At 42.7% G+C, this 16,544-nt stretch overlaps 1 protein-coding gene across 1 annotated transcript in view; it reads left to right on the top strand.

Moving 5' to 3' along the window:
• Positions 1–16,544, top strand: part of EPB41L3 (erythrocyte membrane protein band 4.1 like 3) — a 91,736-nt gene that overhangs the window by 47,629 nt on the left and 27,563 nt on the right. The window contains exons 8-11 of the mRNA XM_068993849.1: positions 3,805–3,957; positions 9,753–9,850; positions 10,859–11,034; positions 15,372–15,592. Coding sequence (XP_068849950.1) covers positions 3,805–3,957; positions 9,753–9,850; positions 10,859–11,034; positions 15,372–15,592 — 648 coding nt within the window. The remainder of the gene's footprint in view (positions 1–3,804; positions 3,958–9,752; positions 9,851–10,858; positions 11,035–15,371; positions 15,593–16,544) is intronic.

The following is a 16,544-nucleotide window of genomic DNA, read 5'->3' as shown; positions in this document are numbered from 1 at the left end:
TAGGATTTCATCTGAATACTAAGTATAACAAACGATATGGTTATGGACTTCATTTTCTGCTGCAACTGCCCTCCATCATTTCAAGGAGGAAATTTACCGAATTACATTAAAAGCTAATTTCCGGTTACAAGTGAGATGCTTCTCTTCTGTGGATGGTATCAAAAGGCCCTGAGTTTTAACACCTAGTTAGAAATTCTGAACTGTGATCTTGGACTCAACAGCTCTCAATGAAGAATAAATAACCTACATTAGGTGAAGGTCCCTTGTTTTGGAAAAACCTGATCTTAATGCTTTTTTTTCCTTAAGAAGACTGTCTCTGCTTGTTGGTCATTTAACATCACTCTGAATAGACTCTGTCAGAGGCGTTTACTTCATACAGGATTTGGAAATATAGATATAAATCCATATTGGATATCCTGTGGACCAGGAGATAATAAAGGACGGGGAAGTTGGAACAGTGCTTTTAGATTGAGGGATAGTAGATTTGTTTATTTTAATTGGGACAGGCTGAGACTGTCCAGGTCTTCCTTCAATGCTCCCTGCTAAACACACGTCCCCAAACACATGATTATAGCTTTCAATACAGTTTGTCAAGTTACTGCCTAAATGCTATGGGCTGCAGCAGAAACCTAGATATCAAAGTGAAAGTGAAAGTCGCTCAGTCGTGTCTGACTCTTTGCAACCTCATGGACTATACAGTCCATGGAATTCTCCAGGGGATCTTCCCAACCCAGGGATCAAACCCAGGTCTCCCACATTGCAGGCAGATTCTAAACCAGCTGAGCCACAAGGGAAGCCCCTAGATAGATATCAGAAGTATCCTTTTTTTAACCAACAAGAACCTATTATATAGCACTGAACTCTGTTCAGTGTTATGTGGAAGCCTGGATAGGGGTGGGATTTAGGGGAGAATAGATACATGTATATGTATGGCTGAGTCTCTTCCCTCTTTACCTGAAACCATCACAGCATTATTAATTGGCTTTACCCCAAAGCAAAAATTTCAAAAGAAAAAATAATAATCCATTTTTTGGTTGTCGTGTCTTTAATGAAATGGAACATTCATCCAGTTTTAAGCCCTGCTTATTCCTGACATTTTCTTTCTTCATTTGCTTTTTCTTCCAACCCATCCGTAGTAGTTTAACGTGTGCTAGGCAGGTGCCGTGCTGAGCATATAGGTCACTGAGATAAACAGAGCAAGTTCTCCACCGGCCTGGGTCAGGGGGAGGAGGAGGAGGAGGAAGGGGAGTTTGGGGCAGCACATTTGCCTGGGGTGTGCTGGCCGCAGTAATAATATGGGGCCACAGGAGAAGTGAGTGTGTGTTTAAGGCCCCACAAATAGTTTCCCACCTTCTCATGGTTCAAAGACACTCATGAGTGATGTAAAACATAATAATGGAAGAGGTTGTAAATGTCCAAAGGCTTGTTTACTAGTTCTTCATCACCAAGACCGTAACTCAGGAGACCTTATTCCAGCAGCCCTGCTCAAGTACGCACGTCTGCTTGAGGCCTGAGGGGTCACCTGGGTGGTCCCGAGAGCAGATCGTCTGGATCTAAGCATCCACCCTGCCCACTACGTCCAGTGTCAGGTTGCAGCTCTGTAAATTGCTCATACAGTTACAGCCCTTGATAAATGGTGGGTGGTCTCTGGTCTCTGAATTCCCCTGAAATCTGATTACGTTGTCATATCCTGCCCTCAGTTCCTTCCGCCTCTGTAGAGTGAGATCGTGTCTAATGGAGCGATACGTTTCCAAGGAGAAATGTTTCGTTTTAAGTCAATTAGATTGTATGTGTAACCTCACCATGCCCAGAGAGGCACCAGAATACTTATTTTTGACTCTGGAAATGTTCCTCCAGTGCTTTGTACTGGCGAGACTTAGGATGTCGGTCCACCCACCCCCATAGGGATGAGTCAGAAGCCCCTGTTTGGATTCTTTTGCGTCTCTCTCCCCACTTTGCTGGGGCTGCAGTGACTCAAAGTGAGACCGCCCTGACAATGACATGTCCCCAGACCTCAGCTTTGCCTCTCCGTGACCCTGTTTTCCAACAGCCAGTGAAACGGGTGGGGGGCTCCACCTCACACACAGCCCCGCCTTCTGAACTTTGTCCTTAGCCCACGTAGGACACCACGGATACTCACTTATCCCTGATCTCACCTGAACACAACATTGAGGGGACACAAACGGGTCATGAGCTTCACATAACATCTCTGATGACCCCCGGGACCCCTCATCACACCTCCCTAGGAAATGACCTAAAGATGTAGGATGCAGGTAGCTAAAGCAAGTTGCAAATACAGCACGATCCCCCTTTTGTTTTAAAAGAAAAAAGGCCTAGGACTTCCCTGATGGTCCAGTGGTTAAGACTTCACCTTCCAATGCAGAGGATGTAGGTTCAATTCCTGCTTGGGGAGCTAAGATCCCCACATGCCTCACAGAGAAAAGTGATAATGTAACAAATTCAATAAAAGACTTTAAAAACAATCCACATCAAAAAGATCTGTTAAGAACAAACCAATACATATATATTAAGTGCATCTATATTTTTTGTATGTGAACCAAGTGATTAAGAGAGCACGACTGGGCAGTGAGTGTATGTTGAGGGCCTGTTGGGGAAGAGGTACACACTTTAAAAAAACTATTTTATACTCAAATTTTATAATGGTATATTAAAAAATCAAGGCTCTTTTTAAAGCAACAAACCCCAAAACACTCATAGGAAAGGATGGGGCCTGTCTGCTAGTGTCCATATTAGTTAAGTACTGCCCCTGGAAACAGGCTGCCCATGTTCAGCTGGGATGGACAGCTAACCTATCTGTGCCTTGGTCTTCTTGTCTGGAAAGTAGGAATTATAAGAGCAACTAGCTCAGAACAATGCTAGTGAAGATTAGTAATGTATGTAAAGCGGTCCGGCCAGGCCTGGCACCCAGTGATGAGAACCCAGGCTCTGAACACCACTGCGATTAACACCTTCACCTGGGTGACCTCCTCTATGTGCAGTGTGGACGTCGTAAGTCCAGGATACCTGGGTGAATAGAGTTTCCACTAACAAATCTCCACAGCAATGAGTATCTTCATCACAAAGCTATTATTTAGTGGTAATGTGTTTTAAATGGCTGCAGTATTTTTCATACTTAAATCAGAGCTACAGGCAAGCCTTTTTATAGGTTCCAACCTGGAGGCTTAAATAGTGTACCCAGCCATAAATGGAAATAGATGAGTTGCTCATCCTTCATTTTTTTTTTAATCTTTTCTTTTGTACTGGAGTACAGCCGATTAACAATGTTGATAGTTTCAGCTGAACAGCCAAATTTAAAGCAAAAGTTCCTCACTTGTGTCCGACTCTTTGTGACTCCATGAACTATGCAGTCTGTGGAATTCTCCAGGCCAGAATACTGGAGTGAGTAGCCTTACCATTTTCCAGGGGATCTTCCCAACCCAGGGATCGAACCCAGGTCTCCTACATTGCAGGTGGATTCTTTACCAGCTGAGCCACCAGGGAAGCCCAAACAGCCAAGGGATTCAGCAATACATAGACACATATTACATTTTAACTGTTTTTTAGATGACCATTTTTGTAGATGCATTATTATTTTTCTCTATGGCTTTGATATTCTAACTTTGTGTTCTAAAAGGTAGCATTTTTTTAAATCCAATTTAGGCCTCTGTTATCATTCATTGATCTCTTTATTCTTGTGCCATGTATCACATGATGCAATTGCATTTAATTTAAAATATACTTTGATACCTGATAAGCCTAGGACTCCTTCATTACCATTCCTTGTTTCTTGCTGCTATTTTTCAGGATTCTGAAGGAGTCGACATCATGTTAGGAGTGTGTGCAAGTGGTTTGTTGATATATCGTGACCGACTTCGCATCAACAGATTTGCCTGGCCAAAGGTTCTAAAAATTTCATACAAACGGAACAACTTTTACATTAAGATTCGGCCAGGAGAGGTAAGTAGACCCCAATTTGCATGTACGTTGGGAAGAAAGTTACCAAAGAACCGACAGAAAATTTTTCTAAATTTTTTTAGTAGAAATTTACCTGGTCAGCAGCTTTATTAGGATAACTTTGTGACAGTAGATAGTCAATAAAAGTATTTGATATAAATCTTTAAGAAGAGTTCAAAAGTGAAAATTCATAATTACATAGTTATTTGCACCCATGGACGTTACCGTAGCGGCTCAGTGGTAAAGAAGCCGCCTGTCAATGCAGAAGTGGGTTCTGTCCTGGGTCAGGAAGATCCCCTGGAGAACGCAATGGCAATCTACTCTAGTATTCTTACCTAGGAAACCCCTTGTACAGAGGAGCCTGCCGGGCTACAGTCCATGGGGTCTCAAAGAGTCAGACGTGACTTGACGACTGAACAACAGCAACTCTATTTGTAAAATATTTAATAATAAAATAAAAGTTTGTCTATTTAATCCTAAACCAAGAGGTTTTAAGACTTTTCTGATAAGATTAATGAATGTGAAAGACAAAAAAAATGATCAAACAGAAGTTTAAATCCCCTGCTCACATGTTTGGAACTTGGCAGGACATAGTGAGTTATAGCTAACTGCCTAAGAGAGTTTATTGTAGGTTTGTCCAAAAAACAGTAGTGCATACAATCTTATCTTCCCTTTTTATTGTTTTGTTCTAATTTTTCCCCACTGCATACATTAATTGAATGATTTTTTTCCTTTTGCATATTTTAATGTAAAAGCAGAATTCATGAATAATGTTTTGTATATTTTTGTGCTGTGGTAGAAAAGAAACTTAGTTGCTAAACCTCTTTGTGAATAAAGAATAGATTTCTTCCCCATCTGTCCTGTTGTGCTGTCTCTGCGTCCTCTGTCTTTGTCCTCCAAATCTGATAGCCTCCTAAAGGGAATAACATAGAGGTAGTGTGCTTCAAAGTAGAAGAAAGATTAGAGCAAGCAAAACTGGGTGTAAATTATGCAAGTTCAGTAGCCTGATACATTTCCCCTCTTTCGTTTTTCAATCAGAGAGACTAATGAAAGAATCAGAATTATTAACTCATCTTTGCTCCTTAGGCAGAAACATCCATGATTAACTTACAGCCTCCTTAGTGGTTCCGTATCTATTTCTTGCCAACACTGTACGTTCAGTCACTAAGTCATGTCTGACTCTTTGTGATCCCATGGACTGCAGCATACCAGGCTCCTCTGTCCTCCACTGTCTCTTGAAGTTTGCTCAAATTCATGTCCAGTGATGCCATCATGTCCGGTGATGCCATCTAACCATCTTATCCTCTGCCACACCCTTTTGTCTTCAGTCTTTCCCAGCATCAGGGTCTTTTCCACATAATATATAGTAAATATCTGCTATTATCGCAAAACAGATAATATATATGTCCAATTTCTAATTAAAGTAGTTAATATAATGGAAGTAATCCAAGCCCTGATTTCAGCTCATCTGGTCTCTACATTTTCTGGTAGAGTATAGAATTACCTCCTGTCTTCGAAATCAACTTCTCCACGGGTGGAAAATGCAGTTTCGAGCATCACTATATGGAGTATAATGGTTACAGTAGCTCATAGTACTAAACTGTATATTTGAAATTGCTGGTAGAATAGATCTTAGAAGTTCTTATCACGAGAAAACAAGATTGTAACTCTGTGCGGTGATGGATAATTAATTTGCCTCATATGGTAGTCATTTCACAAAATGTACAAACATCAAGACATTATGTTGTACATCCGAAGCTAATATAATGTTATGTATCAGTTTCGTTCTCAAAAGTTTAAAGAATCAGACTATAAAGCAGGCAATTGTGTTTAATGTAAATATAGAGTCAAACTTTTATTTGAAGACTGAAATAATCTACAAGCTTTTCATACAAATACGTGAAATTAAAGTCATTTTTTATATTTCCTTAAGACTGCATGTTATGACCAAGATATATTTGATTTATGGAGCATTTATTAAGTGAGAATCTTTTTATTGCCAAGAACTGTGTTGGGCCAGCTTCCCAGGTGGTGCTAGAGGCAAAGAACATGCTTGCCAGTGCAGGAGATGTAAGAGACTCTGGTTTGATCCCTGGATCAGGAAGATCCCCTGGAAGAGAGCATGGCAACCCACTCTAGTATTCTTGCCTAGAACATCCCTTGGACAGAGGAGCCTGGTGGGCTACATTCCAAAGGGTTGCAAAGAGTCAGACACTACTGAAGCGTGAATATTCACAACCCTGAATATTCATTGGAAGGACTGATGCTGAAGCTGAAGCTCCAGTACTTTGGCCACCTGATGCAAAAAGCCAACTCATGGGAAAAGACCCTAATGCTGGGAAAGATTGAGGGCAGGAGGAGAAGGGGACGACAGAGATGACTGGATGGCATCATCGACTCAATGAACTCGAGATTGAGCAAACTCTGGGAGATGGTGAAGGACAGGGAAGCCTGGTGTGCTGCAGTCCATGGGGTTGCAAAGAGTGGGACACAACTGAGTGACTGAACAACAACTGTGTTGGACATTGAGAATAGAAAGAAAAATGTGACCTTGTTCCTGTCCTGTTAGGGAGTTTCTGTTTCACAGAGAAACAGACTGAGACAGTTGAAATCACAGAGTCATGATCCAAGTGTGATGATATTCCATAGACTAGGAGTGAGTGTAGTGAGAGGCCAGAAGGGCAAGTCTGAGCAGTGCATCTGGGGACCGCCATGAGCCTTGGGAGCTTTAAACTGGGATGTGACATACTCGGTGGATATTTTGGGATGAGATTCAGCGACTTAGTAATGTGATGTGATGGGACCTAAACTAGGGCGGAGGCTGTGGGAATAGACTGGAAACAGCACATTTGAGGGAGAGAGGTTTCAGAGGCAGAGGCCATGGTCCTGCAGACAGGATGCAGGAAGGATCGAAGGAAGAAAGAAGAGAGTCCAGGAAAATCAGAGGGCTTTGGGTTTGCATGAGCGAGGTTGATGGCGATGATATTATTAGATAAGAAAGAAAAGTGGGGAGAATTTCAGAAAAAAAAGAAAGATTGACATTTCTTTGCAACAGAGTTTTGGGTGATGGTGATCCTTGCATAGTAAGAAATAAAAGATTTGAAGAGTGTCATCAACTGTATAATACATTTTATTCAAGGCCTTAGGCCCGGAAGAAATTACCAAAGAACAAGTAATTCTTGTTCAACGAGGACGAGCCGGGGAAAGACCCTAAAACAAAAATTATTGGTAGTGCCACTTTTTCTTGGCCTTTTTAGCTAAGATCGTAGTATAGGGACTTCCCTGGAGGCTCAGTGGTAAAGAATCTGCCTGCTAATGCAGGAGATGCAAGAGACATGGGTTCGATCCCTGGGTGAGGAAGATCCCCTGAAGAAGGGCATGGCAACCCACTCCAGTATTCTTGCCTGGAGAATCCCATGGAGTGAGGAGCCTGGTTGGCTACAGTCCATGGGGTTACAAAGAATCAGACACAGTTGAACAATGGAGCGTGCGTGCACATTCATGCGTGCGCGCACACACACACACCACTTTTTAAGGGAGGGGTTGGCCAAAGAAGACCAGAGGCAGATGAAGAAAAGCATCCAGAGAAGAAAAGAATAGCCAGAAACAAGTCATGGCTAATAAATAAGGATGATGAGATGCAGTGACTGTGGTTCACCAGCAGTACCAAATGGGGCAGAGGAGCCTCTCAGATGGGAACTGAGAAAAGTGGGTTGAACTTGACAGGCAGGTCCTGTCGTGACAGTAAAAGCTCAGAAAGGAGTGAAGACCTGGCAGATGGCAGCCAGGTGAGAAGTGGACTACAGCGGCTTCTCCTCCTGCCCCTCAGCCCTGATCCTGGCTCTGCAGAAACAAGCTCAGAGAACGTCCTCCCCGCCCTCACTTTTTACAACCATGTTTATAGGCTGAGAAGAAAGGATGAGAAGGAATTACTGGTGACAAAAAGGCTCCAAAGAAGTTGAAAGAAATGAGTCCAAAGCCCAGAGAAAGATAAACACTCAGAAAGTGCCGGTCCTCTCTCATCCTTGTGCTGAGGAGACTCTTCCTGTAAAACCCCCGCCCTCAGCATTGCAGTGTGTGGTCCTTCAGCATAGCGTGTGGTCCGTGTGAGATGCAGGATGAACACGTGGAAGGTGGTTTAGTCGAGGTCCCTGGTCCTCTGGTCTGTCAGTTGACTGGGTCCACTGGGTGGGGTGAGTTGCATGACCACCCCGTGACCATCAGAGGGAAGGAGAATTTGGGGAAAGCAACTGCATTTACAGTCACCCGTGATGTTCTCCCCATCTCCCCTACCTACCCAGTCCCACTCAACGAACAAGGAAGAGAGGTCCAGCATAAAAGAAAGCTCACATGCCTTGCACAGGACCCCTCCCTTGGTTCTTTGCCACATAATTTCCTTTTGCTGCTGATAATACCAGTAGTCTGGTGGGTTTGAGCTCTTTGGGGAAGGCTTTACTGTTTAAGATGATTGCCCTCTGGTGGCCTGATGGATCCTGTCTTCAGAAAAATTTTTTTAAATCATTGAGTATCTGCCATAATAATATGAAAATCTGTTACTCAGGAAATTAGCTATTTCACTTTGGAGTGAGTGTCATCTCAAGTCTACATGCTGAAAAATATGAAAATACATTCTCCCAATTCTTGATCTTATGGGGTCGGACCTTCTTATCCCAAGGTTCTGCATCTGTGAATGCAACCAATCATGGATCAGAAATATTCAGGGAAAAAAAAATCCCAGAAAATTATGAAAAACTAAAAATTTGAATTTGTTGCAACTGTTTCCATAGCATTTTACATTGTACTTAAATTCTTTCCCTAGCATTTACATTGTGTTTGGCATTATAAGTGATCTAGAGATGATTTAAAGTCTGTGGGAGGGTTGTGTATGTTATATGCATATACTAGGCTAGTCTATGTGAGAGACGTGAGCATCGATGGGTTTTGTTATCCAGGGCGGCCTGGAACCCATCCCCTTGGATCTTCAAGGACGAGTGTAGATAGTGTTGAGATGTTAGCATCTAACATGGTAATCCATGTTGTTGTTGTTGTTGTTCAGTCACTCAGTCGTGTCTCTTTGAAACCCCATGAACTGCAGCACACCAGGCATCCCTGTCCTTCACTATCTCCCAGAGCTTGCTCAAACTCATGTCCATTGAGTCAGTGATGCCATCCAACCATCTCATCCTCTGTCACCCGCTGCTCCTCCTACCCTCAATCTTTCCCAGCATCAGGATCCTTTCCAATGAGTCATCTCCTCGCATGAGTATTGGAGCTTCAGCTTCAGCATCAGTCCTTCCAATGAACAAATAAAATCAGCAATATGTATCATCGGATACATAGAATATATGCATATTTCTAGACCAGATACAAGGAGAGAATATCATCCTGAGGGTGCTGTAGACTCTAAATGTTTTATTCATTTCTGTGTGTTCCAGCTGACGTCATGATGTCAGAGAGAAACCATGAAAATTAGGCTTAAAAGATCAGGACAAATTGGTCTCTGGAAGGAATACAGATTCTCTCCTTTTCTGCATTTAGTTTTCATAAGATTAATCCTTGTACATGCAACATTTACTACATGCATAATGTGGTTGTCTGTACCTGCAGTGTTTTGAGATTGATATAAGAAGACTTTTTTTAATGAATGAATGTGTATATCATGAAATCTGTATATAGCAATTGATTTAGGGAGTAGAGAAGAATTTATGGATGGTATTTTTATTTTGTATGTTATTTGCTTTCATGTTATTTATGACTCCAAACTTCACTCTGCTCTCCAACATTTTTTTTTAATTTAGTTTGAACAATTTGAAAGTACCATCGGGTTTAAGCTGCCAAACCATCGAGCCGCCAAGCGTTTATGGAAAGTATGTGTAGAACACCATACATTTTTCAGGTGGGTGGAAATCACTTTGGTTTTGTCCTAAGGAAGTAGGGTGATTGGAATCACCTTACTGAAAAAGGTGGTTAGAAAGAAGAACACAGCAGCAAAATTCTTTCTGTCGTTCAGGTTTGTTGCCATCAGATGCCTTGATAAATCCTAAAGATCTTCTGACTAAATTTGAAGGGTTTTCCTTCAGCTGTCTTATAGTTACCTGTCTTATCACTCCCTTTATTATCTTTAGTGGCTTTCCCGATTTTTATAGGATGTCTATTTCAGATGACCAGTCCATTCCTTGCTATTGCAATAACTTTTCAATACCCTCAACTCCTCTGTTCACACACAGTAAAGCTGTCAGATTTGTGTCTACAAAATAACACATTATCACCGTTCACCGTTCACCGATATCACCTACTTAGTTGCTCACTGGGTTTGTAGAACCACAGACCCCCCAGTTCCATGGGATGGTCAAGTTCACCTAATCCCGACTCCACCCCCATAGCATGTCTACAGCATCCCTTGTTGATACACACTGTGTAAATTGACTTTTTTTCTTGCAAAATCAGATTCATTGAATTGCAGGTTGGCTGTTAAGCCTGTGGTGCACAGGGCACTTTTTACCTTTCAGAACAGAGTAAGAAATTAGCATTCTTGGGGCTTCCCTGGTGGCTCAGTGTTAAAGAATCCTCCTGCCAATGCAGGAGACACAGTTTTGATCCCTGCTGCAGGAAGATCTCACTCACCACAGAGCAAATGCACGGAGCCCATGCAGCACCACTATTGAACCTGTGCTCTAGAAGCTGGTAACCAACTACTGAAGCCTGGGTGTCCTAGAGCCCATAAGAGGCCGCCACAGCGAGAAGTCCGTGCACTGCACCTAGAGAGTAGCCCCCTCTCCCCGCAACTAGACAGAACCCCACAGAGCAAGGATAACCCAGCACAGCCAAAATAAATAAAAATAAGTTAGCATTCCTAATACTTAGCCTAATCATCTTTCCGATGCTTTTCCTTGAATCTCTGTAGACTGTTGTTACCAGAAGCACCTCCAAAGAAGTTCCTCACCTTGGGTTCCAAGTTCCGTTACAGTGGCCGGACACAGGCCCAGACCAGAAGAGCCAGCGCGCTGATAGATCGTCCAGCCCCGTACTTCGAGCGCTCGTCCAGCAAACGTTATACCATGTCCCGCAGCTTGGATGGAGGTAGGCACCGCTCGTAAGGACTGCTAGTGGCCACCAAGTAGTGTGAGACCATCGTGAGCCTTTGATGGACATCGTTGCTCTGGGATAGTATGGAATGAAAAGCACTTGTTGGTCTTTCAAATGGAAAATTTTAACTAACCCCTAACCTCAAAAAAACTTGAGGGACTTCTGCTGGCAATCCAGTGGTTAAGATTTTATGCTTCTACACAGCAGGCACAGATTCGATCCTAGTCAGGGAACTAAGTTCCCACATGCCACATGGCATGGGCCAAAAACAAAGGTGCCTATGTGAGTCTGGTGTCTGCTGTGCTATGCTTAGTCGCTCAGTTGTGTCTGACTCTTTGCAACCCCATGGACTGTAGTCCCCTGTACTCCTCTGTCCATGGAGGATTCTCCAGGCAAGAATACTGGAGTGGGTTGCCATGCCCTCCTCCAGGGCATCTTCTCAACCCAGGCATCAAACCCAGGTCTCCCACATTGCAGGCGGATTCTTTACTGTCTGAGCCACCAGAGAAGCCATGGTAGGTTTATGTAAAATCACACAAAAGAATGGTACTTGGAGAATGAGTCAGGTTTCGTAAGCTGGCACCCTGAATTTGGAGAAGGATGCTCTTATTCTTCAATATAGGAATCACATACTTATACATCATTTGCTTCTCTCACCAGCAGATCCTAAATGATTATGAAGTTTATTTTAGATCATTTGGTTTAGAAAGAAAACTGCATTAAATGTATCTCTTGTTCTTTTAGAAATGTCAGCAGTGAAATGTGACTTTTATCTGTCAGTGAATAATAGCTAATAGGAAGGGTGACATTCAAATAACAGTGAAGGGCTCCAAGTGACCTCCTCGTGGTTTATATTAATCACTCCAGCAGATGGGCTGGGAGGGTGGCTGTAAATGCTCTCCACCTTTAAGTCAGATGTGTGTGTATGGTGGGGAGAAAATCACTCAGTCACTGAAGTAACATTTTTAAGGCATAAAAGGGAGTCTTTAGCAAGTTTCTGCATCGTGGGGCAGTTTTCTGTGACCATGTAGAGTTACACACTGGTGTGCTTTCCTGCTCTAAGATGTGGCAGCTGAAGTCAGAATATCTGTATCCTCAGAAGTGAGATCCACAGAGGAGAGGCCGAATACAATCGCTGTGCCGCGTACAGTGTTTTGTGTCAGGGAGTTGAGTATCCACAGCTTTTAGTTGTCCTCGGAGGTTCTGGAACCATCCCCTCCAGACTCCATGGGATGACTGTGAGGCTTGACTTAGGCCCCAGGCCTCTGTCTCCTAACCCAGAGCTCCTGGACATGAGATGTGTTATAGGGACCTTGTCCTGGACACATACAAAGTGATGTTTCTAGAAGCATGAGTATATGATTTTAATAATAAGCAAAAGCATAAATAGAATCACAAGTTTTTATTACAGATGCCTGGAATCACCTCCCCCTTGACCTTCTCTGCCTTCAGCTCACTGTAGAGTCTCAGTCCTTCCTTCCCTTTCACTAACCCCTGATGTGGCTGTTGGGGTGACATACTCCCCGGATTTCTTGACTTAAAAGGCTATATTGCATTGATGTTGTTAGAAATCCTGATTCTGACTGCAGAAGAAGATAACAAATATGAATGAAGTGAGATAAAGAATCCTATAATGCTTTATCTGAATATATCAGTCCATGGAATTCTCCAGGCCAGAATTCTAGAGTGGGTAGCCTTTCCCTTCTCCAGGGGATCATCCCAACCCAGGGATCGAACCCAGGTCTCCTGCATGGCAGGTGGATTCTTTACCAGCTGAGCCACAAAAAGAAAGCCCAAGAATACTAGAGTGGATAGCCTATCCCTTCTCCAGCAGATCTTCCCAACCCAGGGATCAAACCAGGGTCTCCTGCATTGCAAGCGGATTCTTTACCAACTGAGCTATCAGGAAGCCCAACAACACGAAGTCATAATTTATAACTTTACTCTCGGCTCCATCCGCTGAAGGGGCTACGAAGCCATGATATCCAGCAGTACTGAGCACACTGAGTGCCTACATCTTACTTTCCCAGTGTGTCCCCTGCCCCCGCCACCGTGTTCTGAGCTTATGCTTATGTGGATAGAGAGAAAGTTAGAAAGATATATACCAACGAGCTTGCAGTGACAGTGGAATAAGGAGGGTGGGCAGTGAGCAGACTGAAGAAAAGAAGAGAAAGTCTGTGTAAATTGACTTGCTGCCATGACCAAGAGCTCCTTTTGCAGTTTGCAGATTCTAATGACGTGAATGAAAACAATACACATAAAATGAAAAAAGACTGTATTTTCCCAATGGAGTACTTTATAAAAAGTTTGTAGAAATTTTAAAAAGTTTATAGAGGGAGTCAAACCTGTGCTATTAGTGCTCTGTTCTTATAAGTTCTGTTAGTGAAGTGGGAAGAATGCTCACCTGGTGTAGATAAACCCAGACCCGCGTCCAGACCCGTTCCCTGTACTGCAGTGGGTGAGTGGCTGCCCGTCTCCAGGTCCCAGGTTTAGGCGCCGTCTGTAAGGTGGCATCATGGCCACCTCTGGCAGGGCTGTCGCAAAGAGTGAGTAAGACGCTGGTGAAAGTGGTCTTATTCCAGATGTGATCCTGAGACCTCCGCAGGTATGTTGAGGGTCATTCTTCAGGCTCTTGTGAGCAGGCCTAGGAAGGTCAGTTACCTTTCCCTACCTTCTAGAAGAGTGTTGCATTTTTAGAATCTCCGAGAACCAAGCTTTCGGGAAACACTGTTTACTAGGACTGTTTGAAGCTGAATTAAGTTCTTTGAAAGTTCGCATTCACAGTGGCACCTTTTCTCTGTATCATCTCATCTGCTCTTCTTTAAAGCATCTGGGTAAACTGGTGTGTGTTCTTTAAGTCAGTGCTGGAGGAGCTCATGTAGAATCACAGCTTTTTCCCCTGAATGTCCTTCACATGGTTCTGTGATGTGAACCCAAGGGGACACATTTGCTGTGAATGCTGTTTTCCTTGTGACCCTCTGTGCAATGGTGATTGCTGAGAAGACAGAAGCCAAGCGTGAAACCAATGTACTAATTCCGTGCTGTGTCTCTCTCTCTCCCCCTGCCCAAAAGTGACGCTAGTATGTGTTGTCTCACTCTCTGGGGTCCTGCCGGTTCTCGTATGTTTTCTGTGCTGCTGCGTGGGGGACCATGGCTGCATGTTGCAATAGCTACTGCTTTTTGCAAGGTTGCATCTTCTATGAGAAAAGCCTAACAAGCCTTTTTAGGATACTGTGTCTCATACAAGCTTTTTTGTCACTAGATGGAGATGCAAAATATCTTAGTGAAGGTATTTTAGTGAAATGGTTTACTAGTCAAAGGATTTCAGAGTTTTTTTCTTAACGTTTATGTCTTAAACTCCCAAAAATATGAAAGCAGATTAAATTTTGCCTATGATTTGAAAAGCTGCCTTTCTAAATTTTAGTAAATTTTATAGTACCTAAAAACCTAAAAGAATGAGTAACAAATTTCAAAAATTTAACTAAATCAGGTATCTCTTTCACTAAGACATTTTAGCTGGGAGGAAAGGCTGGATCTTACATCTCTTACGTTTGCATGCTTTGCAGTTGCACGAGTTTCATTAGCAATGTTTGTCTTCCTTTCCCCAAATATCAGAGGTGAATGAATGTATGCACATTATGGCAGTCTTTTTAAAACGCAGTAAAAATTAAACCATTTCTGCACTTCAGTTGAGCAGAGTTGCCATCCAAATTGTATCATCTCTGCTGAGATGGCTACTTTTCAGTACAACTTAGGTAGCTTTTATATTATAGGAGAGACTTTTCAGCCACTAATAACAATAGTAGTAGTAGCAATGGTATTAACACTACAAAAAAAGTTCAGTGCTCCTCAATGACTGGCACTTCCAAAGATGTGTTTAAAGTCAAGTGTAGTAGGGCAGTTGTCTGTCTGCTGTTAGTTGTGAAACTTGCCTCTGAGTGCCGCTGCCCAGCGGGTTTACTCTGTGGGTAAGAGGCTCAGCAGTCACTCAGTGCTCCCCTCTTCCCACTCACATCCACCCTCACACACATCCTTACCAGAGAGCCTGTGAGTGGATGAACACTGTGCTGGTAGCTTCAAGAGATGAGCATTGAAATCACGCTTAGACGCAGTTACAGGTGACAGAAGTATGAAACTGCGGTGTTGCTTAGATGAGAGTACCTGCAAGGCTGATGTGTCTTTTGAAGAGAAACCTGGTGCTTTATGGGGGTTTTTTTGTGTTTTTTTTTTTTTTGCTTTTTTTTTTCCTGTAATAGGACAATGGGTGGTGTCCATCCTTCTTCTGACTTAACTATCTCAGACTTTATTTCTCCAATTGTATCTGCTTTTAGCGTCAGTGAATGAAAACCATGAAATATACATGAAGGATTCTGTGTCCGCTGCAGAGGTTGGTACTGGCCAGTACATCACCACAAAGGGCATGTCTCAGACCAACTTGATCACCACTGTGACTCCGGAGAAAAAGGCTGAGGAGGAGCGGGACGAGGAGGAGGACAGACGGAAAAAGGCCGAGGAAGCCACGCCGGTAGCTGCCGTCCGGCACGAAGGAAAGGTACATCTCCCCTCTGCCTCCCAGGGCTCCTGCAGATTCTAAAGAACTCCTGAATGGTGCTGAGAATGTGAAGCAGGAATGTGTGCATAAGACTTAGGCTGACTCGTAGCTCAGCGTTAGTCACATTCATACTATCAGTCTTTATTATTTCTTCTGTCCACAGTTTTCCTCTGAAAGATCCCTTTTTTAACTTTTTGAAACTTCTTGTTGAACGACTTAGGTGCTACGTAAGACTTTCAACAGCTGTCCTGTCTGTAGATCTTAAAAATACTTTTGGTGGCATATTAACCCATTTATTTGTGTTTGGGCTTATAATTCAGAATTGCCGCTAAAGCTGTTTTCTTTGTTTCTGGCCCCATTCTCCTACCCAAGGGCTGTGTATTTTTCTAGATGTATAGTATTGACTTTGACATACTCTTGACTGCAAGTAACTGAGTGACCACAGCTTGCATATTCGTACACTGTTTTCTCTCTTAGTCTTTGATTTTAACCTCATCATCAAAGTAGCTAGTGGATATATTTTGGAAAAGGGTTAAGGCAAACTTCTCAGGGGAGATGGAGGGTGAACTTGGCAGTCATTTCTCTAGGGTGCTTGATTCACTGAATTCGGTCACTTCATTTCATCTGAAATTCAATTTGTTTTTTAAAAATAAACATTATGATTATTTCTGGAGCTCCAACACTACAAAGCAACTTTTTGAGAAAATGAAAGTCAAAAACACATGTAGATAGCATCCTTCTGGTTCCGGGTTATGTATCTTGCAAAGCAGTTCCCATAAAAGTCAAAAAACACAGTAGGTTTATATGTATTAATCATGGAAACCCAGGAATGTACAGGGAGAAAGGAAACCACAGAATAAAAATACTGTATAACTTAGAGGTGATGCTAAAATTGGGGTAAATTTGACTCAAAAGTGCTCTTTTGCAGGTGGGCTCTTCAGATGTAGAGGCT

This window comes from Capricornis sumatraensis, chromosome 21 (assembly GCF_032405125.1).
Source record: "Capricornis sumatraensis isolate serow.1 chromosome 21, serow.2, whole genome shotgun sequence".
Classification (NCBI taxonomy): domain Eukaryota; kingdom Metazoa; phylum Chordata; class Mammalia; order Artiodactyla; family Bovidae; genus Capricornis; species Capricornis sumatraensis.
Note: the sequence above shows the minus strand (reverse complement) of the source record. Positions and strands in the feature narration are given on the sequence as shown.